At 53.8% G+C, this 26,910-nt stretch overlaps 1 protein-coding gene across 1 annotated transcript in view; it reads left to right on the top strand.

Moving 5' to 3' along the window:
• Positions 1-26,566, top strand: part of IGDCC3 (immunoglobulin superfamily DCC subclass member 3) — a 40,875-nt gene extending 14,309 nt beyond the window's left edge. The window contains exons 3-14 of the mRNA XM_049906170.1: positions 18,542-18,686; positions 19,051-19,181; positions 20,049-20,186; positions 21,430-21,588; positions 22,761-22,926; positions 23,207-23,454; positions 23,654-23,818; positions 24,097-24,288; positions 24,658-24,762; positions 25,255-25,393; positions 25,545-25,749; positions 26,016-26,566. Coding sequence (XP_049762127.1) covers positions 18,542-18,686; positions 19,051-19,181; positions 20,049-20,186; positions 21,430-21,588; positions 22,761-22,926; positions 23,207-23,454; positions 23,654-23,818; positions 24,097-24,288; positions 24,658-24,762; positions 25,255-25,393; positions 25,545-25,749; positions 26,016-26,180 — 1,958 coding nt within the window. The 3' untranslated portion in view covers positions 26,181-26,566. The remainder of the gene's footprint in view (positions 1-18,541; positions 18,687-19,050; positions 19,182-20,048; positions 20,187-21,429; positions 21,589-22,760; positions 22,927-23,206; positions 23,455-23,653; positions 23,819-24,096; positions 24,289-24,657; positions 24,763-25,254; positions 25,394-25,544; positions 25,750-26,015) is intronic.
• Positions 26,567-26,910: the final 344 nt, after the last annotated feature.

The raw sequence follows: 26,910 nt of genomic DNA, 5'->3' as shown, positions 1-26,910 counted from the left end.
AGTTGGGTGGGGCCACTCCCTGTAGAGAAGTCTTGCTCTGCCTGTGGCAGGGGCAGAGACGGGTACAGGTTCCAGGGAGGAAGGGACCTTGGGAGGGGGCTGGGGCTGCTGGAGGTTGCGGTGGGAGTTGCTGCTTTCTGAGGAGGAAAGACTAGCTCCCCTCCCCCCCAGGGGCCCCTTCAGCTCCCTTTCCCTTTCTTGTTTCCCGCATACTGATGCTGATTGCTCCACATCTGTCATAATTACTCTTTGTTTGAAAATTCAGAACAAATCACAGGAGAGGCACTGGTGTGGCTTGAGAAGGCTCCTTCTCCCCAGGGGTCCTGTGGGGAGAGAGGGGGTGGTGGGGAAGAGCTGTAATCAGCCTGGAGGAGCCAAGGCAGCTGATTGTCCTTGTTTTGTCCCTTGCCTGGCCGTAGCCATAGCCCAAAGGGCAAAGCGGCCTAAGGCTTCATGGAGTTCTGCACCCCACCCCCTCCAGGCTGCCAGCTGAGGAGTCTGGGAGATCTGCCCCTTTACCTGGGGGAGGTGTCTGCAGTGGGTCCCCACCAAGCAATGGCTTGGACTGCAGGCTGCTTGGTAACAAGGAGGGCCAGGCTGTGGCTGCTGGAAGGGCGCCTAACCCAAGCACATGTCAGGGGTCCTTATTCTTGGAAAGTGTGGCAGTTTTGTGGCTGGGAGCTTCTGGAGCAGAGTGGGCATTGGATCTCCTGGGGTAGGAACCAAAAATGGGGGCCATTACCCTCAGAGATCCAGCAAGCAGACCTGGACCCTCTTCAGCAACCTGACTTCTAATGAAGGGCCTGGTTCTTGCTCCCTTCCCTGGCCTTCAGACGCTTGGTTTTGGGGGCTGATAATTTCTGGGGCATGTACCCTGTCCTGTAGCACCTCTCCATGTTCCCTCCCAACCTAGCTCCTTCCCACCTGGGCTTCTATCCCCAAAGACCCTCTAGGATTTTGTGGGGGAGAAACCAAGGAGGCTTGTGACAAGCTAGAATTCATCTGCAAACCCTACTTGTACAAAAACCTCATGTGCAGACAATAACGCTTAGTACTGTGGTAGGACTACAGAGCCCCTCATGGAGCTAGAACCTGCACACGGGACTTACTCTGGGTTCAAATTTCCTCCCTCTCTTAACACTGCTGGGCCTCAGTTTATCTTTGTGGAAATGGGAGGGAGCAGTGCCTGCCTGTCTTTTGAAGGGGAGTAGGGTCCAGGCATTTATAAAGTATAGGGTCCTGCCCCCTCATCCACCAAGAAGGGGCACCCTTTGTTCAGACTTGAGTGGGTGTTGGTGTTGCAGGGCAGACAGCTGGGGGGGAGGTGGTGTCCTGGAGACATGACCCCACAGAGGTGCCTGGCTTGAATAGGGAATACTCCTAACCCCACCCTTACCCACTGAGGCTCATGGGAAGAGCCTGGGCATGACCCAGACACTGTCAGGCTTACCCCTATGCCCTCCCTGGTTCCCATTTCAGTAAGCCATTAGATTTCTAAAGTCCCTTCCCAGTTCCAAAATTCTGGGACACTGGCTCATCTTTTGGTCTTCAGCACACCACCACCACCTGTTCCTCTCTGTGCCTCTCTCCGAGCTCGCTCTAGCTGCCTCCTGCCACCGCCCTCGCCAGGTAGATCTTGACTGTCCCTGCTTTCCTAGCGCACTGGGCTTGGCTCCGCTCTGTTTTAACGTCCGGACCAAAGTTTTTCAGAAAACCTGTCTTGTCATTCTCACCCCTTTTAGCTCTCCCATTTTTGTCGCTGTCCTCACTCCTGCCCAAAGCGACTTGGCCGGCTTTTTGGGGTTTTCTGGGCCGGCGGAGGCGAAGTTCTAGCCTGCGGCTGCCAGTCTCGCGTCCGCTCCGGGAGCCGCGCCGCCGGGGCAGCGGGTGTCCACGCCGGGCTCTGCGCTCTGCGCCCCGGGGGCGCTCTCCCTGGTCTTCTCGAGCAGGGCGCCCTGGGTCCACAGTGGCCCCGAGAAGAGCCCGTCTCCGAAAACGACCTCTCTTCCTCGCTCAGGGAAGGAGGGACGACCCCCAGCCCCAACACAAAGCGAGGCCCGGCCGGAGCTGGTGGGCGGGCGGCAGAATCAATGTGCATTCAATTAACCCCGCGCCGCGCAGTCTCTCGGCTGTCAAGTCACGGCTCTGCTCAGGCCGTGTGTGTCTGTGTGGATGTGAATGAGAACGTGTGTACATGTGGGTGTGAGTGAGTATATATGTATGTGAGTATAAATCCTGGGTTCCTAGAGTCACCACTCCGTTGGCCCGCCCTGGGAACCCAGGAACCCGTCCCCACCAGCTGGGAGCCTCGAATTGGTCTGGGAAGGGAAAAAATGGAGCTGGAGAGTTCCCAGCCCTCTTTCTCCCAACTGGCTTGGGGTGTGGCCAAGGATTTCTGACCAAAATTTGTAGACAAACCTTTATATGGGCCAGCCCTACTACGGAGAGGAAGCAGAGAGGGTCCCCAGGCCTTTGACAGATCTGAACACAGGGGTGGGTGCTTGTCATCCTGAACATGTTTGGGTACCTCCCCAGGCTTTGCTGATTTGCCCTGCACCTCACCCCCCAGCCAGCCTCCTGTCTAGCCCAGATTTCTCATATCACTGCTGTGGAAACTGAGACCCAGAGAAAAAGCCTTACCCCAAGCCCCAGCCTGGGTCTGGGGAGCTTGTTGGAAGGGGGTCCTCCAGATATTCTTTCCAACATGCTCATTGGTCAAGTGGGATTTGGGCTCTAACTTCAGAGCCCAGAGCTGAATAGGACCTTAGGGAATTGAAACCCCAGGATTTGGCTTGTCGTCTCATATGGGTCAGAATCGACTCCACAGCAATGGGCATGGTTTGGGTTTTTTATGTGGCTTGTGGTAAACAATGTCTATCAGATCTTTTTCTGTCATCTTTACACCTAATTTGTCTTTTCCTAGTCCTCTTGTTGAGTTATTTTTGTTTTGTCTCTTACATCCCACCTTATACGAAATGCTGCCTTCTTTCTGCATGTTTCCTTCATTCTAATTTTTTAAAAGTCTCTTCAAATTGTTTTCCAATTCTCTAGCACCTTAGAGGAACCATGTCTGATTTAGTCCCACTTGCAGATTGGATTAATCTTGATTCCATGATCTCAGATCACCAACAAAGACGTTAGATAGAACGAGCCTCAGGACAGAGCCTGTTTGATATGCCTGCCCTCCTGTGTTTCTGATTTCACTTCTCAAATCAGTCATTTCCCTGCCAACCGTGACAAAGTCAAGCTAATTACAAATAAGCTGGTAGTTGTGATGTTGATGGGATCCAAGACTTTTCTGAAATACAGCAATATTGCTTTTACCACATCAATTCAAGAAGGGTCCTCTGGGCTATGTGCGCAGCTTTGCTTTTTGGAGGTAGGGGTCAGAAAGACACCATCCATTCTTTGACAATGAAAGTATAGCTTGTGCCTCCCACTGGTCTGCAGATTCCTTAGGAGGATGGGCTAGTTCCTGTCTGCATCCTCCCTGCTCAGCATGGGCATGGCCTGGTGAAGGTGAGGGAATAGGGAGCTGTGTGGGCATATGAAGTAGGAGGATGGGAACACCTCCCACCTGCTGTGGGTCACTCACTCTCAACAGCCTGGGGCTGGGGGAGGGTAAAGGTGGGCAGATAACCCTGAGCCACGTATTACTTCCCAAGGGCCTGCAGGGGTGGTCCCACCCAAGCCGTTCTCAGCAGGCTTTTGAGCCCCTGCTGTCAGGAGCTAAGAGCAAACCATGCTTGGCTGCTCTTGGCTTGTAGGGGTTGAAAGGAGTCTCGTGTGTTTCTCTGCCTCTAACTGTACCCCAGCTCCCCTATCCTAGCCTCTTCTGGTCTTAAAGGGCACCGCCATAACCTTTCTCTGAGACACTCCTCTTCCAAGTCTCTACCACTGGCTGCCTTGGGGAGGGTGGAGATTAGACAAAGCTCTAGATGCTCCTACCAAGTGCTGAGCCGGAAGGGCTCAGCCTGGTGAGCTGCCACCTCAAGATGGGTGGCCTCCATCCTTCAGTCATCTCAGGATGATTTCTCATGCAAGCTGGAAAAATCAGGGTGCCAGACAACTGGCACCCCCAAAGATCTAACAGGGCAGGTTCTGTGGAAGAAGCTCCTTCCCTCCAGCTTCCTGTGCATCCTCCGTGGAAGGACTATCCCTGCCTGTACATGCCTGCCTCCCTGTTGTTTTTTAAAGTCATAGCCACAATAACAACAAAGCTTTCCGTGAGTGCATGTTGCTGTGGAAATGGATAAGCAGAGAAAAAAAACACTCTCATTATTATACTCATTATCATCCTATCAGAATATTCACCCATGGAGCACTATTTTTAAAGTCACTTACGGTCTCAGGTTTGGGGAAGGGAGAGATATGAAGAGAAGTAGGCTTCATTTAACAACACCTTTTTAGTTGAAAGTATTGTGTCTGTAATTTAGTTTTTTGAATGGTGGACCATTTTTACAAAGTATAATTTATCTGAAGATTAGACATTCAGTCATTCTTGCCGAAATCTGAACAAACCATAAAGGTACACGTATAGTACCATATAACCCGATTCCAACTCATAGCGACCCTATGGGACACGGTAGAACTATCCCATAGGGTTTCCAAGGAGCAGATGGTGGATTTGAATGGCCAACCTTTTGGTTAGCAGCCTGAGGTCTTAACCACTGGGTCACCAAGGCTTCATGGTAATATACAGTAACAATTACATTTGTGGTTTAGGTTTGAATGACAATTTTAGTCTTGTAAGATGAAACCAGTGGCCTGTGAGGCATAAGAATGATCTTTGATCAGCTACTAAGTAGCTGTTGTTTTCTTGGATAAATCTTTTACCTTTCTAGAACAATGGATACTTAAGCATCATTGGAGTCCTTGGGTCTGTGGAGGGGGCTTAGGGGTTGGAGGTGGGGGAAAGAGGGAGGCCAGACTGGTGGAACTCCAAGCTTCCCACCTCTACCTCATCCACAGCAGCCCAACTTTTATCTCTTTGTGTTTGTTTTGTTTTGGAGTTTTGTAAGCTAAAGTAAACCCACTGAATGGGCAGAAAGGCCTGAGCAGGGGAGCAGTTCAGCAGCAGCAGCAGCAGCAGGTACCATGATGCCAAGTGAGTCTTAGAGTCTTAGACCAAAGCGGTACGGCTGTAAGACAAAGATTTAAGGGTTATAAAGAAAAACGTCATGATCACGTCTAAGGTTATGACTAGGGTTAGATTAAACTCTGATTAGGATTGGGTCAGAAGAACAATGAGCTATATTGACATTTCTCTCCCCTTTAAAAGCAAGCTTTTCATCTATCACTGTTACAACTAGTGGTTGAGACTGTTGGTGAGTCAAAACAAGGAACTATTCGCTCTTCATTCAGTCCCTCAACAAGTGTTATCTACTCCTTAATTTTGTTTTCAAATAAGATGGCAGGAGGGGGGGATGGATAGATGACCATGTGTAAGACTTTGTAGGTCACCCACAAAGGGCTGACAATCTAGTTGTGGTGACATGGACATTATAAAATATTGCAGCTTCAGAAGGTGCTCTGTGATGTGCTATTAATTAAGTCCCTGGGTGGTGTAAATGGTTAAGCACTCGGCTACTAACCGAAAGGTCGGTCGGGGGTTTGAATCCACCCAGAGGTGCCCCAGAAGAACGACTCAGTCATCTACTTTCAAAAGATCACACCCATCAAAAACCCTATGGAGCACAGTCCTACTCTGAAACACATGGGGTTGCCATGAGTTGGAATCGACTCCGTGGCAACTGGTTTACTGGTTTACCTAAAGGTTCAGCCAACAGCCTTCTAAGACAGAGCTGTGGATAGCGATCAATATGATCTGGGCAACAAACCAAACCTCGTTATAATTTGATAAACCTGATAGAACAGTGGAACCTACACATAATATTTTTCCTTGAGGCAGAAATTGTCTAAGAGCCCATCAGAAGAGGTTAGCCACCACTCTCATCTGGATCTCCTTCCATCTAAACAGCAGTCCTAGTACTTGGACATTAAATCCCAACTCTGAAGCCTGACCTGGCTTTCTGGACCCTCATCGTTTGGTCCCCCCACACACACCACTACCACGACCACACACACACACAACACTTTCTACCCTATTTACCTGAGTATGCCATTTCCTTCCTCAGCCCTGGTTCCAGGCAGTTCCCCCATCTTCCTTGCCCTTCTTTTCAGATTTTTTCTCTTTTGCCTTTTCTACCCACAGCCCTCTCTCGGTTCTCTAAACTTCTCCAGACTTTTCAGGTTGTGGCACACAGTTGGTCACTAAGGTATATAATTTCCCTACTGGTTTCCAATTGTCCCATGTGTCCCCAGCGAAATCTAATTAGGCCGTTGAATGCAGGACAGAACTGGGCGAGCGCAGTAGGTGCCCCAAGAACCTGCTGATAGAGAAGGCTGGGTAAGGGGCCCACTGGAGGAGTGGGGGGAGCCCGAGGGCAGGTGTGCGTCCGCCCATCTCCCCCGGGGAGACAGGTACTGCGTCCTCAGTTTCCCTCTGCCGGCCGGGTCCGCGGGGCGCAGGCCCGGCTGGGGAATTGGAGCCGCTGGGGGAGGGGGTGGCGGGAAATGGTGCCTCGATCGCCCCAGCGACATCAAACCCTCGTTTGGCGTGCCAGGACAATGGCTGTCTTATTTTCTCCATTCGCCGCGCACAATGCCGGATTCTCTCATTCACCCGCGGTGGTGCGAGCGAGGTAATTAGCCCGCGCCTTTCAGCGCCGACACCACCGCTATGCCGGGGGCCGGGACGCCCGCGTCGGCCGGGATTAGCCGCCGGGCGGGGTGGCAGCTGCGGCCACTTCAAAGGGGCCCGGCGGAGCCTCCGGCTGTGGGAACCGCCTGCCTCCCGGGGCCGCCTCCCGGCCCGGCCCTCGCCCGCCGCCCCACAGCCGCCCGCCCGGCTCTCCGCCAGCCGCGGCCCGCGGGCTGGACCGGCCCGGAGCTGGGCGGCCGCTGCGGCGCCCCGTCACCTCCCACTTGCAACGGGACCTCAAGTGCTTTCTTCCTTTGAGTCCCAGGAGTCAAAGGGCCAAGGAGGGAAGGAGGAGGAGGAGCGAGGGGGATGGGAGCTTGACACAAAGCACTGACCTCTGAGGAGTGGAGCAGATGGTCCCACTTACTCCGGCCGCCGCGAGCCAGCGGCTCTCAGGGCCCCAGGCTCTGGTCCCTGACCCCGCCCGCCACCCGAATGCCTCAACTGGGGCCCCGCGGGGGCTGGGCCCCCACATGCTCCTCCACCCGCACTGCTGCCCACTCCGCCCTTCTGGCATTGCAGTCAGACTGCCTGGGCCAGCCGGCTTGAGCAAGGTCTGGTGGAGTGGGCCAGGCTAAGAATTTGCCCCTGTCTCATTTTCATGTCTGAGTCCTAGGGAAGATTGGAGCCCTCAAGAATCAGCCAGCCTAGGGGCTCCCAATGCTGCCTGTGCCCATGGGTGTGGTGACAGACGCCTTAAAACACGCACACATACACATTCCTGGGTGGCAAGACAGACCAGTGATTCTGCATCTCTGGCAGTGGGGTCCAGAAATCGGCATTGTTACCAATCACCCTAGGTTATTCTGATACACAGCAAAGCCTGAGAACCACTGGTTTCCTCCAACTTCATTTTCATTAAGGAAATTGAGACTCAGGAAGAGGAAGTGACTTGCCCAAAGATGGCCGTGGAGTTGTGGCAGGGTGGGGAGTTGCATGAAGGAGAAGATGTTGGAGAATGCCCTGCAGGAGCGTATAACCCTAAAAAGTCAGCATTAAGGAAACAGTTTATGAGGTCTCATTATGTACCTAGTATTGTTGTAGGTGCAGATAGAAAGCTAAATTAATCTTTCTCTGCCTCAAGGGGCTCAGGCTAGTAGGCAGAACAATGTGTGAACCACTGACTAATACTTGGTCTGATAAAAACTAGGAGAGAGGCCTAGAGGGGCAACATGTTAGAGGTAGGTATTAATTCTGCCTGGTTCGGGTAATGTGGAGGATGGGGGTGCTGGTAGAGAAGGAGGCTAAAAGAGTTGCAGACAGATTGTACAGCAGCAGCAAAGGGATGGAAAGGTGAACAACTCTGTGTACAGGCAAGGCAAACTGTCGAGCATGATTGAAGTATGAATCATGTGGAAACAGAATTATTTGGCATCTGAGGCTGGAAAGATGAAACGGGATCCAATAATTAAAACCCTGAATGCCTTCCCAAGGAGGGTAACCTTGTTTCAAGGCATTGGAAAACCATCAAATTAATGACCAGATTGGATATTCTGGAGGGTAATTATGGCTTCAGGATGAAAGATGAGAGCGAGAACTGGAAGTGGGAAGGCTGGAGAAGGGAAGCTATTACTGAAATAGTTGGGAGTGATGAGATCAAGGGGATGGAAAAGAGGGAATGGACCAGGATTTGGTGTCCAATTAGCTGTGGGAGAGAGGGGGAAGGATGGGACCTTGATTCCTGGTTGATAGCTTGAGCACTTGGTGCATAATGAAGCTGTTAATAAGAGACATAGAAAGAAGATCTAGGTTAGGGGCAGGCGTGGTGGTTCCTTTGAATTTATGGGAAGGCTTTCAAAATTGCTCTACAGAAGATGTGTCTTGAAAGAAGTACAACCAGAATGCTCCTTCGAAGCAAGGATGGCGAGACTGCGTCTTACATACTTTGGACATGGAGAAGGACATGATGCTTGGTAAAGTAGAGGGTCAGCGAAAGGGAGGAAAACCCTCAACGAGATGGACTGACACAGTGGCTGCAACAATGGGCTCAAGCATAGCATTGATTGTGAGCATGGCGCAGGATGGGGCAGCGTTTCTTTCTGTGGTACATAGAGTCGCTATGAGTCGAAACCAACTCAACAGCACCTAACAACAACATACGGAAGATGGGAGCCCTGGTGGCATAGTGGTTGAGAGCTCGGCTGCTAACCAAAAGGTTGCCAGTTCGAATCCATCACCCATTCTTTGGAAACCCTATGGAGCATGTCTGCTCTGTCCTATAGTGTCGTTGTGAGTCAGAATCAACTCAACCGGTTTGTTTTGGTTTTGGTTATACAGAAGATGGTTCCTAGGGCTTTAGGAGACCTCTGACCCCTAGAGAACAGCAATGGAGTTCCCCAAATAAGTCTACATCCAAGCCCCATAACCAGTTGCCATTACGTCGATTCTGGCTCATAGCAACCCCAGGTGTTGCAAAGTAGAACTGCACTCCATAGGGTTTTCATAGCTGTGACCTTTTGGAAGCAGATCGCCAGGCCTTTCTTAGGAGGTGGTCCGGGTGGGTTTGAACAGCCAGCCTTTCCATTAGCAGCTGAGCACTTAACTGTTTGCTTCACCCAGACTCCATACTAGCCAAGAAACTCTATGGTCCTTCCATGGAATGTAGACCTCCCTTTGCCAAAACAGATAAGGTTTATTGTGGACAGTTGTCGGGTTCGAGAGGCTGCAGGCCTTGATCTCTTGTGGTCAAGTGTTGAGCCACCAGAGAATCACGTACAGCAGAGCAACATGTACCAGGGGATACAAATGCAGGATGGGATCAGGGTTAGAGAGTAGGAGAGAGTCCTTCCATGGGATGGAAAAGGACCACTTTACCCAGTGTTCTTCTAGAATTTTTTCTCTCTATTGTGGTAAATATATACATAACAAAACATTTGACATTTCAACAATCCTCATGTGTACGGTTCAGTGACATTAATTATGTTTGTCACGTTGTTCAACCATCACCTTTATCCATTCCCAACTTTTCCCATCATATTCTGTTGGTAATGACCTTGAAGATTATATTGTCCACCCTGCCCTACTCCGACTTTACAGATGAGAAAACCAAGGTTGGAATTGAAAGGCCACAGGAATCTTGTGACAGAGCCAGGCATGACCCAGGTTACCTTGCTGTTACACAGCCCCCACTGTATTAATCCCTACAAATCCTAATATATGGCTCTGGAAATTTTGGAGAAGTATCTGTTTTTGTTGAGTTGTCCTTGTGGTCATGTGAAAACAATTTACTTAATAGCTCCAGCCTGGGCCCCCTAACCAGACACCCTTCCGGGAGGTGACGGAAATCTGGTATCCTGACCAGAATTATGAAGTTAAGGATATTGTGGGAGTGGGTAGGTTTACATAAGGAAGTCTGCTGACCCTGACATGGGCAGAGACAGGCAGTCTGAGGAAAGGGGCTCTGCCGGGCCTGGACATTTTCAAGTCCGAAGCAAAGAGGAATTCCCAAGTTGACTCCCAGCCCCTAACCCTGAACCCTGGGCTGGCATTTGGAAGCTGCTGTGCCTCAAAGGTTGCAGCTGGATAAGACTTTATAACTTGTCAGCTCAACTCCCCCATTTTACAGAGAAGGAAACAGAGACCCAAAGACGGGCTTTGACTTAACCAAAACTACACATTCAGTTATGAGACGAGCTAAGTCGTGGTCCCCGGCCACCTCTCCTTTTATCACTTCTACCTCACTCCTCCCTATTCCCTCTCCACCCCACTTACCCCACAAAGCCACTAGCATTTCACAATGTTTTGTCCCCCCAAAACCAGGAAAAGGAATTACTTCTGTTTTATAAATGAACATGCTAGCCTGTGGAGTGGCTCTGAGGTCCCCCACTTGAGGCGCTCGCCATAGGTCTGATTTCCTGGAGGATGGAGTTGAAAGTGCCCAGCAAGAGCCATCCCAGAACAACCATCTTGGTTGTCTGTTTACTTATGTTAATAGGACCAGGAAGCATGCATGGGCACATTAGTGGGGCCCTGGTAGTGCAGTAGTTAAAGCACTCAGCTGCAAACCAAAAGGCTGGTGGTTTGAATCCTCCAGCCCCTTTCCTCCCTTCCGCCTTCCCTGAATGCAGTGGGCACATGCCACCTCCCTTCTGCCACCTAAGGCAGGCCTGCAGCCTGTTCCCCCCCAGGCACACTTCACACCCCCCATGGAAGCCTCAGCAGGGGTGGGGGCCTCATGGCTTGATCTGGTGGAGGAACTGGAGTCCCTGAATTATGGGGCCCAGTGGTTAATAGCAGGGCTTTGAGAGGTTTTACTCTCCTTGGGTTGTAAAAGCCCAGCCCAGAGGCCGCAGAGAGCCCCTGTGGCTCCTGCAGCCATGCCTTGGGCTTTACAGTCCATTGGAAGCAAGACCAGCCATAAAGGTAGATGCTCAATTGGTCCTACAGCAGGCCAACAGCTGGATGCGGGACTTTCCCAAGCTGAATCCGGTCCCCCCACTGCCCCTGACTCCCCCCCATCCAGGCCCCCATTTGTCAGAGGTGGCTGCAGAGAGGAGAGAGACATGGATTTATGGCTGCTGACTTGAAAGACAAAGTTGCCCTTTGTGTTAGCATTGGGGCCGGGGGAGTGGAGAGCTGGTGGTGGGGTGGGAGGATGGGAGGGAGGGACTGGGATTCGGGGCCCAAGGCAGGGGTGGGGGTGGCTGTCTTCAGGAAGCCAAGGAGGCAGACAAAGGGATCCAGAGGCTTCTCAGAGCAGAGTCACCAGGCAAAGGCTCAGATGAAACAATCGCCCCCAGTGAGGCCTCTGAGCCATCCCAGTCTGCTGAGGTTGTTTGTAAATGCCAGACACCCCGTCCACCCACACCCATTTCCAAACCCAGACCTGTCTTCACTCTGGTAGAATATCCCACGTGGCCCCCTACCCTTCTCTTCAAAACTCTTTGGATTCAGAACCTTAATTCAACTCTGAAACCCTTCTTTGGAGGCTCAGTGAAGTACATAATGGTCTTCCAAATTCATGTTTTCCCACCACAAATGACGACAGCCAATCACCATGGGATTCTTCCCTAGTAGAACCAAAGTCAGGGGCAAGGTAGAGTCTTGGATCAGGGACACAGGGACAGAATGTTGGGGAAGGTGAGCCTGGGTCAGAACCCTGATGACAAAGCTTATATACCCTACCGGGAGCACAAGTCACCAGCCTCCACAGGTTCTCTGCCACCACCTCTCTCTTTCCACAGACTTGAAATGGGACATTGACTTGGGAGTTTAAAGAGCATGTGAGCAGGATGTGGTTGGCCTTCTTACCCTGTGATACCCCCCAGTAGTTTTGCCTGGTGGGTCTTGGTGGAGGCGAGGGCAGTCTGGTGCCTGAGTTGGACAGGTGTTTTAACTACACCTCGGAGAGCTACATCCAACCCTCGGAATGAGCCTGGCCAATAAAGACATGAGTTTACAGGCTTCGTAAACATTTTACTAGAGAAATCAAGGCCTCAATTACCCAGTGGCCTCTTCCAACTGACAGCTGTCTATTGAGGCCATTATGAAGCCTCCAGGCAGAAGTAAGAAGAGAGAAGAGCTGAATTTTGACTTATATACGGCTGCCCCTTCTCTTCCCTCAGCCCCCATTATTCAGGTCTTGCAAATTCTGTCTTTATTCACATCTCCAGAGGGCTCCAGGCTCTGCCCCTAACTGAGCCTCACTCTCTCTGAGGGAGAAGACCCTTGGAAAAGACACCAGCTCTTCCATCACCTCTCAGCTCCCTTTCAACTCCAGATCCTACTATTTTTCTTCAACGATAGCTAGCAAAGACTGTGCCAGGCACTTTACAACTACATCTTATTGAATCTTCCAAGTGCAACAGGCCTAGAGACGTGGGCTATTGTTGTCCCTACTTTCTAAGTGAGAAACTAGAGGTCCTGAGAGGCTAAGTAACCTGCCCAAGGTCACACAGCTACTAATTGGTGGTGGTATTGGGATTTGAACCTAGCTCTGTCTGATTCCAGAGGCTGTACCGCCAATGTCTTTACTATAGCACTACCTCAAAAACTTCTTAGCAAGGACTTCCCCACTAGGAGCGGCAATCTTCCATTGTGAGGCCTTCTCTGCCAGGCAGTGTGGCTGCACTAGGATTCGGTCAAATGTGGGCCTTGTCGTATGCCTGGGAGTCCCAGTACCCAAGAGAGTGGGAGTGGGCAGGGGCAAGGCCAGGCTATTGATCAAGATGGGGGTGAAGACGGGGAGCTGCCACAGAGGAGAGGTCCTCTGCAGTGGAGCAGCTGGAGACAGGGAGCAGGAGACAAGGCAGCTGGGCCCTGAGGCCTTGCCTTGGGTCTGGGACTAGCGTTGTCCAGTAGAATTTTTTGTGATGAGAGCAATGTTTTGTCCAAACTAGCCACTAGCCTCTTGTGGCTATTGAGCACTTGAAATGTGTCTAGTGAGTCTGAGGAACTGAATTTGTTGTTGTCGAGAATATACACAGCAGAACATATACTAATTCAGCAGTTTCTTCCAGCCCAATTCAGTGACATTGATTACAGTCTCCGAGTTGTACAACCATTCTCACGTCCTTTTGAAATGGAATTTTCTGTGTGTGTGTGTTTTAGGTGAAAGTTCATAGCGCAAATTAGTTTCTCATTCAAAAATTTATACTCAAATTGTTTTTCAGCATTGGTTGCAATCCCCACAATGTGTCAGCACTCTCCCCATTTCCCTTTCCTCCCCGGGTTCCCCATGTCCCTTCCTCCAGTTCCTATCCCTTCCTGCCTGCTTATTCTAGCTTTTGGGCAGGCATTGTCCATTTGGTCTTCTATACTTGAATGAACTAAGAACCACGTGGAAATGAATTTTTAATTGTATTTCCTTTAAATTAATTTAAATGGCCACATGTGGCCAGTGGCTACTGTCTTGGATAACAGGGTTGTGCTCACTACAGCTGGTGGCTGAAACTTGCTTTTGTGATAGACGGCCCTGTGGGCTCAGGCCACCACTTCTAGGTGCCACCTTGTAAGGGGGACCTTGCCCACCTGGAGCTTGGAGGGTCTCCAGGCTCCAGGCATCTGAAGATTATTTCACATCACAAGTAGCTGAAGGAGTTAGGCGTGGTTCACCTCAGAACATGTGTCTAAGGGGGCGACCTCAGACGTTAAGTATTTGAGGGCTCTTGTATGATGAACAAAGGTCACACACTGCCCAATAGAAATATGCTGCCCGACAGAAATATGATGCAAGCCACATGGGTAATTTCATGTTTTCTAGCAGTCACGTTAAAAATAAAAAAGAAATAAACAGGTGAAGTGAATTTTAATCATACATTTTATTTTATCCAATATATCTTAATTTATCATTTTAATCTATAATTATTATTTTAAAAATTATGAAAGAACTCCTTTACATTCTTTTTCTGGGGGGAACTAAGTCTTTGATATCTAAAATATTATTTCAACTTGGAATCAATATTAAAAAATTATTAATGAACTACATTCTATTCTTTTGTTTTTTAATACCAGGTCTTTGAGAGCTGGTGTGTATCTCAAGTGCTTGATATCTGGCCACTATTCACATTTCAAGTGCTTAATAACTGGCTAGTGTATTAGACCGTGTGGTTCTAGAGGGGAAATGCTGGGGCCAGTGATAGAAGCTTATGGAAGAATGTTATAATCCTCTGAGCTGTCCAAAGAAAGGCTGGGCACCCAGGAGGCTGAGTGTCCCTGGTCCCTGGTGGGAAAGGATGCAAGGAGGGGGCTGGCGCCAGACGGCCTTTGACAGTCGGTGGTTCCATGGTGGCTCCTCTTGAGTGGCTGTGTGAGGTGGAGACAGTCAGTGCCCAAACCCCAGTGCCTCAGGCTTTTGCAAAGGCTGTGTTCAGGCTCCGCATCCAGACCTGACCATGGACTTTCTGGCATCGCACACCAGATGGGAATCTGGTTGTAGCCAAAGCTCAGAGGCCTGGGCCTGGAGGGCTCTGCAGCTTCCTTCCCAGCACTCTGCCTCATTGCCTGCTGTACCGCCCCCCTACCCCCCACCCCCCACCCCCCCAACCCCCGGCCTCCCCCTGGGGCCTGTCTAATCAGATCCAGGCCTAACCTCACTAGAGGTCCTGAACCTGGAGGAAAGCGCCCCCTCCCCTCCCTGAGCTGCCCTGGGTCTGGCTCTCAGGAGACCCCTCCCCTCAGGGTGATTTATAGGGGCATCCAGGAGCCATTTCCTGCCTGTTTCTGCTCCCTTCCTGCGTGTGGAAGCTGGGCTTGCCCTCTGCACCGCTGTCTCTCCCCACAGCCTGCCTGTGCCCTGGGTCAGGGCAAGGAGCCTCTGGGAGATTCCTTCCCAGATTGCTTGGGGACAAAGGTGGTTTCTTCTTTTCTCCAGAACTTCCCCCAAGCAGGCTCTTGTCTTTCCTACCCCTCTCTCTGACCTTCACTCCTGGATGGCCTCCCTCTGCCCATTCGCCTCTCCCGTCACCCTGCTTGAAGTGAGGGCCCCAAAATTGCCCCCACCAGCTCAACAGGTGTCAGTAGGGACATAAAGCATAAACAGCACGAGCCACAGCACCGCCTTGCTGTCCACCAGCCACAGACGCAGTACCATCACCACCAGCCACAATGTCTACAGCTACGGCAGCAATTCGTCTGCACTGTCATCACCCCACACAGTGGCCTCCAGTGAATGATGACTTGTCCAGGACCTCGGGTGCCCAGAGGTTCACATGCAACCAAGAGACACACAATGAGGGGCAGACCTCCCCACTCCCCCCAATGTGACCTGTGAGCACATGCCAAGGACAGACTTATGAAGCAAACATGTCCTACCCTCAGAGATTTGGAGGGGGTCTAAGTGGCCCCCAGATCCTTTCTCCCCTGATGTTCTGAAGGAAAAATACTGTTGTCTATGAACCAGGAATGAGTGGAAGTTCCCAAGAGTCCCCAGCTATGCCCACTCACAGATGGTGGATCCAGACAAGGGCCTGTCTAGGAAGGCCTGTGGAGAGTCAGAGCTGGAAAGCCCTGAAGAGTGAGTAGCTGGTCCACACCCTTCATTTTATGGATGAGAAGACTTGTGTTTCCAGACACTGCATGGCTTACCTGATGGATTTGCAGGGCTGGCCAAGGGTTGGGTGGGGTGTGAGGAGGGGGAGGGGAGAAGGAGCCTGAGATACAGAGAGCCTCACCCTCCTATTGCACCCACGTCCCCTGGACCACACCCATGCAGCCAGCTGGGCTCTGAGGGGCAGGGTCGGGGAACCAGAGAAATTTCCGCATCCCTGGGGCTCATTATCCCCCCTGCAACTTGCAACACTACCCCAACGCCTGACCATCTTCCTGATGTGCAGCTGGCTCTGGGGTGACCTGCACCTGGAGAGTGAAAGATTGGCTGGAGATTGAAGAGACATCCTAGCAGAGGGCCTGGGGTATGGCATTCCTGACTCAGGGCCAGTAGAGCCACCAACTGGGCTCAGGCCTCAGTCTCCCCTTCATAAGATGAAGTGGCAGGCTTTAGATTAGTGGTCTTGAAGCACTTTTAAAAGCAGCAAAATCTACCCTTCAGATCAAATGTTCGGCAGAACCACAGTGAAGTAAAGCTGATAGGGAGGTACCCAGAGGTGCTGCTCTATTGGAGGAGGGCAGCTCATCTGCATCTGAGGGGCCCCAGGGGCCCTTAGGACTCCCCTCCGTGCACTGCAGAGATTTTCAGCCAGGCTCCTCACCTCCTCACCGCTTCCCACTGATCCTACTGTAACATCACATTCAACCCACGTGGTGGTGGTTTAGTTCTGGGGTGAGAAAGAGGGCTGGACAGGCGAGGCCAACCTTTCTTCATCCCCAGCACCCTGATATGAAGCAGTCCCCTGCCTTGTAGCTTTCCCCAGGGCCAGCTCCGAGCTCGAGGCGCCTCCAGGGAGCCCAGAATGGGGGCTAGATGCACAAAAGGATTCGGTGCCTTAATGAGGAGGCATCTGTAGTCAGCAGAGCCCTTAGTCCCCGCCCCAGTCCCTGGGGGGTTGCGAGCTCCTCTCCAGCTGGAGCGAGGAGCGGGCAGGCAGCTCCCCAGTTCCCCAATGGCCGCGGCCCCAGGGGGCACAGCCTGCTTACCCACCGAGGAGCCTGGGTGACTTCTCCAATGCCCAGACCCTCATCTACCCCTGCCCTCCTAGAGGCTGAGGCCTGGAGGCAGGAGAAGGGCCCCAGCAGGGCCTCGGCCCCCTCCCCCGAGCCTGGGCCGATCTGCAGGCTCTTGGCCAAACTCAGCCTTTGGCCTGAGACAAGCAGACTGACCTCACCAGCTCCCCGGGGACCCTCACACTGAGCCTGATGGGGGCACCAGCTGGGGCACTTGCCTCCGCCTCCAGCCCCCAGGGCCCCAAAGCACGGTTTGTGAGAGCCATACCTACCGGGGGACTTTCGTGATGGATTACCCACACAGTACCAGATTCGTAGGGCAGCCCCAGGAGCTGGCAGGTACACACACCATCCACAGCCAGACGTGGACACTCGGACCACAAACACGGAGACACAGCCCATCTTCCTGGCAAACACACAGCCTTGCACACACGTACAAAGAGGCACACACACCCATCAGCCGCACTCCCCGGAGGCCCTTAAAGAGAGGAGGCAGGGCGGGGGATTTTTATGAATGTTTATATTTAATGAACCACATGCAAATGAGATGGGGAACATGCCACAAAAGAGTTGGCCCCCAGCGGCTCTGGGTAGAAGGGCACAAGGCACTGCCTTGGGGGCTGCCTTGGAGTCCGGGCAGGCGTGTTGAGGGGGCCCGAGACTGGGCGTGGGGGCCAGGGGTGGGCTGCTCACCCACACCCAGGAGCCTGAGCTAGGAGGAGCCCAGCAGTCCTGCTGCTGTAGGGGGGTTACCCTCGGGGAGGGGAGCAACTGTCCCAGTTGATGGAGTGCCTGTGGGGAGGGGCTGCCTGCCAGGACAGATGGTGAACGCCTTCCCGCACTTGAAGCAAAGTGGATTTTAATGAAATCGAAGCCCTGGTGCTGAAGCTGGGAACCGGCATGGGAGCGGCCCACTCCCCAGGCCTTACAGGGTGGGGCCTGGGGACAGGAGGAAATAGGGGTGCCCGGGTACACTTAACCAGCCAAAAGCAGGGGCATGGTGGAGAGTGTCCACCACAGCCCCTCTGCACAGGCCTCTTTGGACCAGAGTTCAGAGGGTTAGATCAGATCCCCAAAAGGTGGGGAAGGGCCCTGAATATTTATGACACATTGAAATGCAGATTGGTAGCTCTGACAGTCTTCTGAGAGGCTTGTCACCTTGGATGGATACACCACCCTCTTGGGGTACATCGAGAAACTGCAGAAGTGGGAGGCGGTGAGGAAGGGCTAACAAGTCACTGGGCTCTGGTAACCAGCGGTCTGGCCACCAGTGTCCTGCTGGGTGAAGTTGGACTTCAGTTTCCAATTCGGTAAAACATGGAGCATAATATTTAGGCCTTCCATAACTTGAAGTGAGTTTATGAAGAAAAAAACTGAAACCAGCTGAAAAAGTGGGAAACAAGAGTAGGGCTTCCTTTGACTGTACTTCACGGATTAGCTTTGGGGGACTGATGGCTCCCAGCAAAGCCTCCCGCAGCTCAGAATTTCCTTGTTAGAGGTTTATCATCCAGGAATTTTTCCAGACTTTTCTCAGCCTGTCGCAATCCAGCCTATACCACCTTTCAGGAGGAGATGTTTCAGGGGGTAAGTGGTCCTGTGTCCCCCAAGCAGTCATCCCAGGCCACCCATCTGTGACCCAGCTGCACCCTGCCCTCACCCATCCTCTGCGCCTCCCTCGCTGGGCAGGATGCCTCTCCAGTGCTTCCTTTCTTCCGCCAGCCATGTCGGACTTCCACGTGCATCCCCAAGCCACTATGGGGGAGGAAGGCGGCGTGGCCCGCTTCCAGTGCCAAATCCATGGGCTTCCCGAACCCCTGATCACGTGGGAGAAGAACCGAGTCCCCGTTGACACGGACAATGAGAGGTGAGTCAGGTGGGAAAGGTGGAGCGTGGCTAGGCCGAGGAGGAGGACTGGCTTCAGCTCTGAGAACTGGAGCTGGTGTCCTTGGGAGCTGAGACACTGGTGTTTCTGGAATTGTAGCCGGGAGTTGGCACCCTTGAGGTTTGCCAAGCCCAGACTCCATGCTCATGAATGTGTCTGTGCGAAGGACCAGCTGGAATGGAGGAGGGTGTGTCCTCTGGCGGGAGTCCCTGGGTGTGTCTATGATGAGGACTGGGGCCTTGGGGCAGGCCCGGGTCCTGGGCTGGGTCTGAGATGATTAGAGTTTCTGTGGCTGATGGTATCACAGGTTGTGCTGGCAACCGACTATGCCCCTTCCCCACAACAGGTACACATTGCTGCCCAAGGGGGTCCTGCAGATCACAGGGCTTCGGGCTGAGGACAGCGGCATCTTCCACTGTGTGGCCTCCAACATCGCCAGTGTCCGAGTCAGCCACGGGGCCAGGCTCACAGTGTCAGGTGAGGGTCATTTGTCCTGCCCCGTTCTACCCACCCACCTCAGCCACCCCCCTGGGCCTCCTAACTTCTCCCCACCCTCGAATCTGGCTTCTGGCAACTTGTCAGCCAAGTGCACGAAGCTGTGTGCGCCTCACAGTGAGGGTCCCAGGCCACAGTCACAGTCCTTGGTTCAGTTCTCCCCAGGGAAGCCACCCTCTGCTTACCCCGGGGCTTTCCCCATTGCTGCTGTTGAAAGGTGCTGTAGAGTCAATTCTGACTCATAGTGACCCTATAGGACAAAGTAGAACTGCTCCATAGGGCTTCCAAGAAGCAGATGGTGGATTCCAACCGCTGATCTTTTGGTTAGCAACTGTGCTTTTAACCACAGTGCCACTCCCGATAAAAGGGGCCCTGGTGGCCCTGGTGGTGCAGTGGCTAAGCATGTGGCTGCTAAATAAAAGGTCAGCAGTTTGAATCTACCAGCTGCACCTTGGAAACCCTATGGGGTAGCTCTACTCTGTCCTATAGGGTCGCTATGAGTTGGAATCGACTCAATGGGAACAAGAAATTTTTTGGTGGCACAATGGTTAAGTGCTGCTAACCAAAATGTTAGCAGCTCAAAGCTCCTCAGGAAAACAATCTGGTGATCTGCTCCCATAAAGATTACAGCCTGGGAAACCCTATGGGGCAGTTCAACTCGAGGGCACTGAATAACAACAGAGGCCCTGAAGGACACGGAGCTGAGGGGTGGGTGTGAGAACCAGCTGTGGTGCCTGGCATCACCAGGCCTGGTTTCTGGGCTGGTGTTTGTCTGCAACCCCATGCCCTGGGTTGTGGGTGCAGTGAAGGGTGGTAAGGCTCCCAGCTGAAATGAAGAAACTCCTCCAGGCTCGGGCTCCAGGGCCTACAAGGAGCCGACCATCCTCGTGGGGCCTGAGAACCTCACCCTAACAGTGCACCAGACGGCAGTGCTTGAGTGTGTCGCCACGGGCAACCCGCGCCCCATCGTGTCCTGGAGCCGCCTGGGTAAGCCTTACCCCATGGTGCCTGCCTCTCCCACCCCTGTCCCACCCCCTGGGAGGGCCGTCTCATCACCCAGCTCTGGGGAGACTTTGAATCCTGTTTGTTCTCCATGGGAGTCTGTTCTCTCTGCAGGCCTGGGAGGGGATAAGTTTCCCCGCTACTCAGCAGGACCCGGGGGCCCCGCCTGCCCACTGAATTCTCCCTCCCCCTGTGGAGAGAGGGCTTAGCTCCCTGGGTTACCTTGCCCAGGCCCAGCAGTCCTGCTCTGCCCGCCTTCCCCCTCCCAGCCCCCTCACCCTCGCACCAGGCTCCCCAGAACCTGTCTGCAGCTTCCAGCACCCAGTCTGTCTCCCTTCCAGCCACCCTGCCCTCTATACCTGGCCGTACCCCCCAGCTGTGAAATCCCCCAGCCCCTCAAGGTCTCAGCTAGTTGTCAAAGCCTCCCTCTGGGCCCCCCCAATCTCTGCCCTAGCCCTCTAAGTTCCCCAGCCTAAATCCCCAAGCAGCTGAAGGAGAAAAATGAAAGGGTGCAGATGGGCCCCCATTGTCCGAGTGGAAAGGTCACTCCGGGGAAGGAAACTCTTGGGGAGGGCAGTTGCATTCACAAGGAGACTGTGCCACATTGTAGCAGCTGAGTGATCAGTGAACGAGGGGGCAGCAGGCGGGATAATGGAGTACATTTCACCACTTCAGGTCCTGAATGGGGAGCTGTCTCCTTGTATTCGAACAGTGCTAATCTGATTCTGGGGCAGAGGAGAAGAGGGGATGGCGCCCAGGTCCCTGGGAGAGGTTGGGACGAGTGACGGCTAGGCACCACAAGTGAGATGTGTCAAGTGGGAAAGAATGGCTTGGTGGTCTAACAATTTTGGGAGACAAAGTTAGCCAGGTCTGTTTCCTACGGGCCTTCTCAGAGCCTTTATGTGAACGGACACTGTGACAGTCTAGGAGTAGGATGGATATTTGACAGACAAACCAGGTTGGGAAATGTTGATCTAATCCATTCTGATAGAAAACTGAGGGGAAGGGACTTGAAGGTCACTGATAAGTCGGGGACAGTGCCAGCATGGGGACCCAGGTCTTTGGCTGCCCTCTGCCACCTCCACGGCACAGCAATGGTGGCAAAGGAGGTGTGGAGTCCAAGATCAGGGGCCCCTGGGAGTTTGGTGCAGCAGTGAACAGTCTGGAATGTTTTGGAATGTTCTTCAGATCTGTCTGACCCTCTCTCATTTCCCCCCTTTCTCCCTAGATGGCCGACCCATTGGGGTGGAGGGCATCCAGGTGCTGGGCACCGGGAACCTCATCATCTCGGACGTGACCGTCCAGCACTCAGGTGTTTACGTCTGTGCGGCCAATAGGCCCGGAACGCGGGTGAGGAGGACGGCGCAGGGCCGACTGGTGGTGCAAGGTACAGTCCACCCACCCCAATAGAGGGAGGCAAGGGGCTTCCACGCAGCCTCTTCCTCTAGCCCCATTCCTTGTCTCATCAATATTCCTGGCCGAGCCCAGCGCTAGTACATTGCTTGCCTTACTCACCCTACCCCTAGCCCCCATCCTCGCCTCTCCCTGACCCTTCTCAGGCCCCCAGGCCTGCCAAAGCCAGCTCTCTCCCCAGGAATGTGTGATGGGGATGGGAAGACTTCTGGGTCCTCTGACCCCTGCGCGCCCCTCCACGTGCTGTTCCCACCCCCACCCCGCTGAGTCATTTCCACTTTATAGTCTCAGCTGAGTCGCTCACACACGTGTCCCTCCCCACAGGTGCTGTTTACATTCACATGTGTGGCACTTCCACACTCACACCTGCCTGTTTGGCATTTTCACACTTGCGTACCCCAGCTCTCCGCCTCCCACGAATGGAATCAACCTCAGCTCTGTCCATGCACCCTGGCTCCGCAGGTGGCCTCTGCCACTGATCAGGGCATCCAGGCCATCCTTCTGCCCCGGGGCTCCACTGCCTCAATGAACTGGGCTTAGATTTCGATTTCGGTTTCCAAGATTTTTCTGAGAGCGGGGGAAGGGGCTGTAAATGGGGGGATTAGGAATTTAAATGCCCGTTTGTTTAGCATTCCATGTGCCGTTAATCTGTCCGAATGGAAGTGATGGAGCATTTCATTTCTCGGGTATTAATGGCGGCTTGAGGCCTGGGATTGGTGGAGAGAGGAATTGAAAGTGAGGACCAGGGGTGCCGGTATGGAGGGCCCATCTATCTCCTCGTCATTACAGCCTTCCAGGTGCAGCCAAACCTATTAGCACATTTATTTATTTAACAATTTCCTGAACAGGAGCTCAGCTTGATTGCTTTCGGATACAAATGTCAGCCTTTTAAATAGTCATTACAATGGAATCCTCTCGTGGGTCTGCCCGGCCAGGAGGGAAGTGGGGCCTGGAGCCTGGGCCAGGATGGAGGGTGCATCCTACCTGGAGGATTCTCCAGGGGGTTATATCTGTACCCAGCCCTCCTCATCCTCTGCAGACCTCCCGTCCTGTCCCCTGGCCCCTTTCTTCATCCTTTCACTCACAGCCATTTCTGTCGCTCTCCATCTGACTCTCACGACCCTTGTGGTTCTCTGTGCCTCCTAGCCCCTGCAGAGTTCGTCCAGCACCCCCAATCCATCTCGAGGCCAGCAGGGACCACAGCCATGTTCACCTGCCAGGCTCAGGGTGAGCCGCCCCCTCATGTCACGTGGTTAAAGAATGGGCAGGTGCTGGGGCCCGGAGGCCACGTCAGGCTCAAGAATAACAACAGGTACACGTGTGTGCAGGGTGAGGACCAGGATGAGAGGGGGAAGGGGGCCTGAATGAGTGACCTCACCAGACTGTCATCTCCCTCCCTGGAAGAACAGTACTGGGAGCTTGGAGACAAGTTTGAGTCTCAGGTCTGCCAATAACTTGCTGGGAGACCTCAGACAGGTCACGTGTCTTCTGGAGTGGCTCAGTTTCTCTGTCTTTCAAATGGGGAGATGTGGCCGATTTCTGGGGTGCCTCTGGGAGGAGCTGGGCCTCTGAGGCTCTCCCTCTCCCTGCAGCACGCTGACCATCTCTGGAATTGGCCCTGAGGACGAGGCCATCTACCAATGCATGGCTGAGAACAGCGCCGGCTCCTCGCAGGCCAGTGCCAGACTGACAGTGCTGTGGGCCGAGGGACTGCCTGGGCCCCCCCGCAACGTGCGGGCGGTCTCCGTGTCATCCACAGAGGTCCGTGTGTCCTGGAGTGAGCCCCTGGTCAACACCAAGGAGATCATCGGCTATGTCCTGCACATCAGGAAGGCTGCTGGTGGGTGGGGGCCCGCAGGGCAAGGCTGGCTCCACAGCCCCTTCCCCTGAGTCACGATTCCCCATCCTTTTCCTGTCTGCATGCCCTGACCCAATGCCTTCCTTTCCTTCTCCCCTGCATGAGGCTGCTCTCAGTTCACCAATGTCTGCCAGACTCCCTCGTGCCCTTTACACTCCCTGCCCTGCCTTTGCCTGCCCAGACCCCCCAGAGCTGGAGTATCAGGAAGCAGTCAGCAAGAGCACCTTTCAGCACCTGGTGAGCGACCTGGAGCCCTCCACAGCCTACAGCTTCTACATCAAGGCCTACACACCGACGGGGGCCAGCTCAGCCTCCGCCCCCACCCTGGCCAGCACCCCAGGTGAAGGTGAGGCCTGAGGGTGGGGTACATAAGCACAGACACTCGGGAGCACAGCAGTGCCACCAGGTACACTCATTCAGGCTGTGCACTGCACAGGAGGCTGGGTCTGCCTGGAGGAAGGATGTCTCTTTCTAGTCATGTAAAGATGCTGTCTGAGCAAGTGGAGGCCCTGGGTCAGAGGCAGAGAGCTGTCAGGCTCCTGGGGGTCTGGTTCACAGGTGGGAGGTGGGAAAGGAGAGGCTTCCACTGAGCCTTTGCATCTTGGACTCCTTCTCTGCTGGCAGCCCCTGCCCCACCCCCGTTGTCGGTGAGGGTCCTGGGCAGTTCTTCCCTGCAGCTGCTCTGGGAGCCCTGGCCCCGGCTGGCCCAGCACCAGGGCGGCTTCAAGCTGTTTTACCGCCCAGCGAGCAAGACCTCCTTCACAGGCCCCATCCTGCTTCCTGGAACTGTCTCCTCCTATAACCTCAGCCAGCTCGGTGAGGCAGCCACAGCCCAGGCCTTGGGGAATGGGCAGGGTGCAGTGCATGGGGACCAGGGGTGTGTGCAGCGGTGCAGTGCATGGGGACCAGGGGTGTGTGCAGGGGTGCAGTGCATGGGGACCAGAGGTGTGTGCACGGATATAGTGCATGGGGACCAGGGGTGTAGTGCATGGGGACCAGGGGTATGTGCAGGGGTGACATGCATGGGGACCAGGGGTGTGTGCAGTACATGGAGACCAGGGGTATGTTCAGGGGTATAGTGCATGGGGACCAGGGGTGTGTACAGGGGCCACCTCAGTTTCCCTGCCAGGACAGAGCTACCTGGTGGGGGCAGTGACCCACACCCATGGCCCTGCCTGCTCCCAGACCCCGCTGTGGTGTACGAGGTCAAGCTGCTCGCCTACAACCAGCACGGGGATGGCAATGCCACAGTCCGCTTTGTGTCTTTGAGGGGAGCATCTGAGAGGACAGGTGAGGAACAGGGTACAGGTGTGGGGCTAGGGAAGGGCACTCAGGAAAGTGGGTGAGGGGCTGAGGTGGGAGGGAGGCAGGAGTCCAGGGAAAGTAGGTGAGTGGAATAATGCAGTCCTGAGAACACAGGCTTAGACCTGAGTTAGAAGCTTACTGTGCCATGTTCTTCGCTGTGTGGCCTTGGGAGAGTTATTTAACCTTTCTGAGCCCTGGTTTCGTCCTCTATGAAATAGGGATAATAATACTACTTAATTAGAGTTTTGGTGAGGACGAAATGGCTGCGTATAGCACTGAAGCGCTGGATCCGGCACAAAGCCATTCTTAGTAAATGGTAAAAAGAACCAAAAAGACGGGCTGGGTTACATAGACAAGCGTAAAGGGTATGTGGACTTGGGGTTGGGAGCAGCTGAGGGATAAGGAAGTTGGTGTCTAGGGGTGCTTCAGGCCAGGACAGCAGCAGCCCCCAACCTGCCCCTGCCCACCCCATCCCAGCCCTGAGTCCACCATGTGACTGCCAGAAGGAGGAGGCCACCAACCATACGTCCACCACAGGCATCATCGTCGGAATCCACATTGGGGTCACCTGCATCATCTTCTGTGTCCTCTTCCTCCTATTCGGCCAAAGAGGAAGGTGGGTCCTGGGCCAGAGAGAGGGGGCTGGGCGGGGCTGGGAAACAGGCTCAGGAAGGAGGAGCCACAGGGACAGGAGAGTCTTGGTTTCTATCCTTTTTCTCCATCCTCTTGGCCTCACTGTCTCCCTCTAACTCTGGACTCACCTTCAGGGTCCTCTTGTGTAAGGATGTGGAAAACCAGCTCTCCGCTCCTCAGGGCCCCCAGAGCCAGAGGGACCCTGGAGTCCTGGCTCTGAATGGGGTGGGACGGGGAGAGTGGGGTCAGCTGGGCCGAGAGGAGAAACGCATGGACTTGAAGGAGTTGGAGCAGCTGTTCTCAGCTGGGGCGGCAGGGCAGCCAGACCCCAGACCCAAGGTGAGTCCCCAAGCCGTGAGCAAACCTCCACCTTATCACCTCCCCATCCCGCCCTCCCTTCATCTGGTCCCAGGCCTAGATCCTAGTCCTCAGCCAATCTCCAGGCACCAGGCATATGGCGGGTGGTTCTCTGTGCACCCCTGGTCAGGCAAGGGCTGCATGGAATTGTAATCTGGAATCTGACCCTCTGGTGGGGAGCTTGTGGGCCTGGGGGCTCACTGCTGATGCCTCTGTAACCTGGCCTTTCCCCCCGCCGCCCCCCGCAGGATCCCATAGGCCCTGACCTGTGTGATGAACCGTTCCCCAAGCTGCCTCTGCAGGGGCTCAGCCTTTTGGAGGAGACAGCATTGCAGGTTGAGGCCCCCTGTGCAGGCCCTGCAGCTACGCCGACACCCCAGGACCCAGGCCCCAACCTCCTAGGTGAAGGATAGCTTTCCAGGCCTCCCATGGTACCAGCTGCCCAGCCGACTTGCTTGGGACAGTAGTCAGTGTCTGGCAGGCTCTTGGGGGGCAGCCCCCATTCTCAGGTCAAAGGCAAGATCTCTCCTGTCACATGAGCTTTGGGTGGTCCTGGAGGGCTCCCAGCATTTCTCTCCTGACTGCCCCTCAGGTTGTGCAGGCCTAGGGCAGCCTCGGCAGGGACCCCCAAGAAGCTGGAGGGTCCTGGCAGAAGCCCCTCCCCTGGGGCTAATGCCCCCTTGCCCCTGCCTGGTACCCACATGACTTGGAACTGATGTTTTCCTTTAAAAAACAAAAAAACAACAAATGACTTTAAAATCAAAAAAAAAGAGAGAGAGAGAGGAAGGTGAATTAGACTCCAAAAATGTGACCTGCAGTGGCTGAGCCCCTGACACTGTCACCCTCCACCGACCTTGTTTTCTCAGGGTGGATTTTTGCTCTTTTAGCTCTCAGCACCTACCTCGGCCGTAATGAATGTCTTGCGGGGAGGGGCCGGAGCTGCAGCCCCCCCCAACCCCACAGAGCCCCAAATACACTCCTACCTCAAGCCCCCTTTGTGGGCACCCCCGCTCCCTCCCCACATTGTTGTCCAGAAGTTTGAGGGAAAAAAAAGATTAAAAAAAAAAACTCCATTTCCAGGTGTGAGGGCAAAGCTTCTTTCTACCTCAAGGCTCCCTGTGGCCTGTGTTGTTTCACTGGACC

Source organism: Elephas maximus, chromosome 13, assembly GCF_024166365.1.
Source record: "Elephas maximus indicus isolate mEleMax1 chromosome 13, mEleMax1 primary haplotype, whole genome shotgun sequence".
NCBI classification, from domain to species: Eukaryota; Metazoa; Chordata; class Mammalia; order Proboscidea; family Elephantidae; genus Elephas; species Elephas maximus.
Note: the sequence above shows the minus strand (reverse complement) of the source record. Positions and strands in the feature narration are given on the sequence as shown.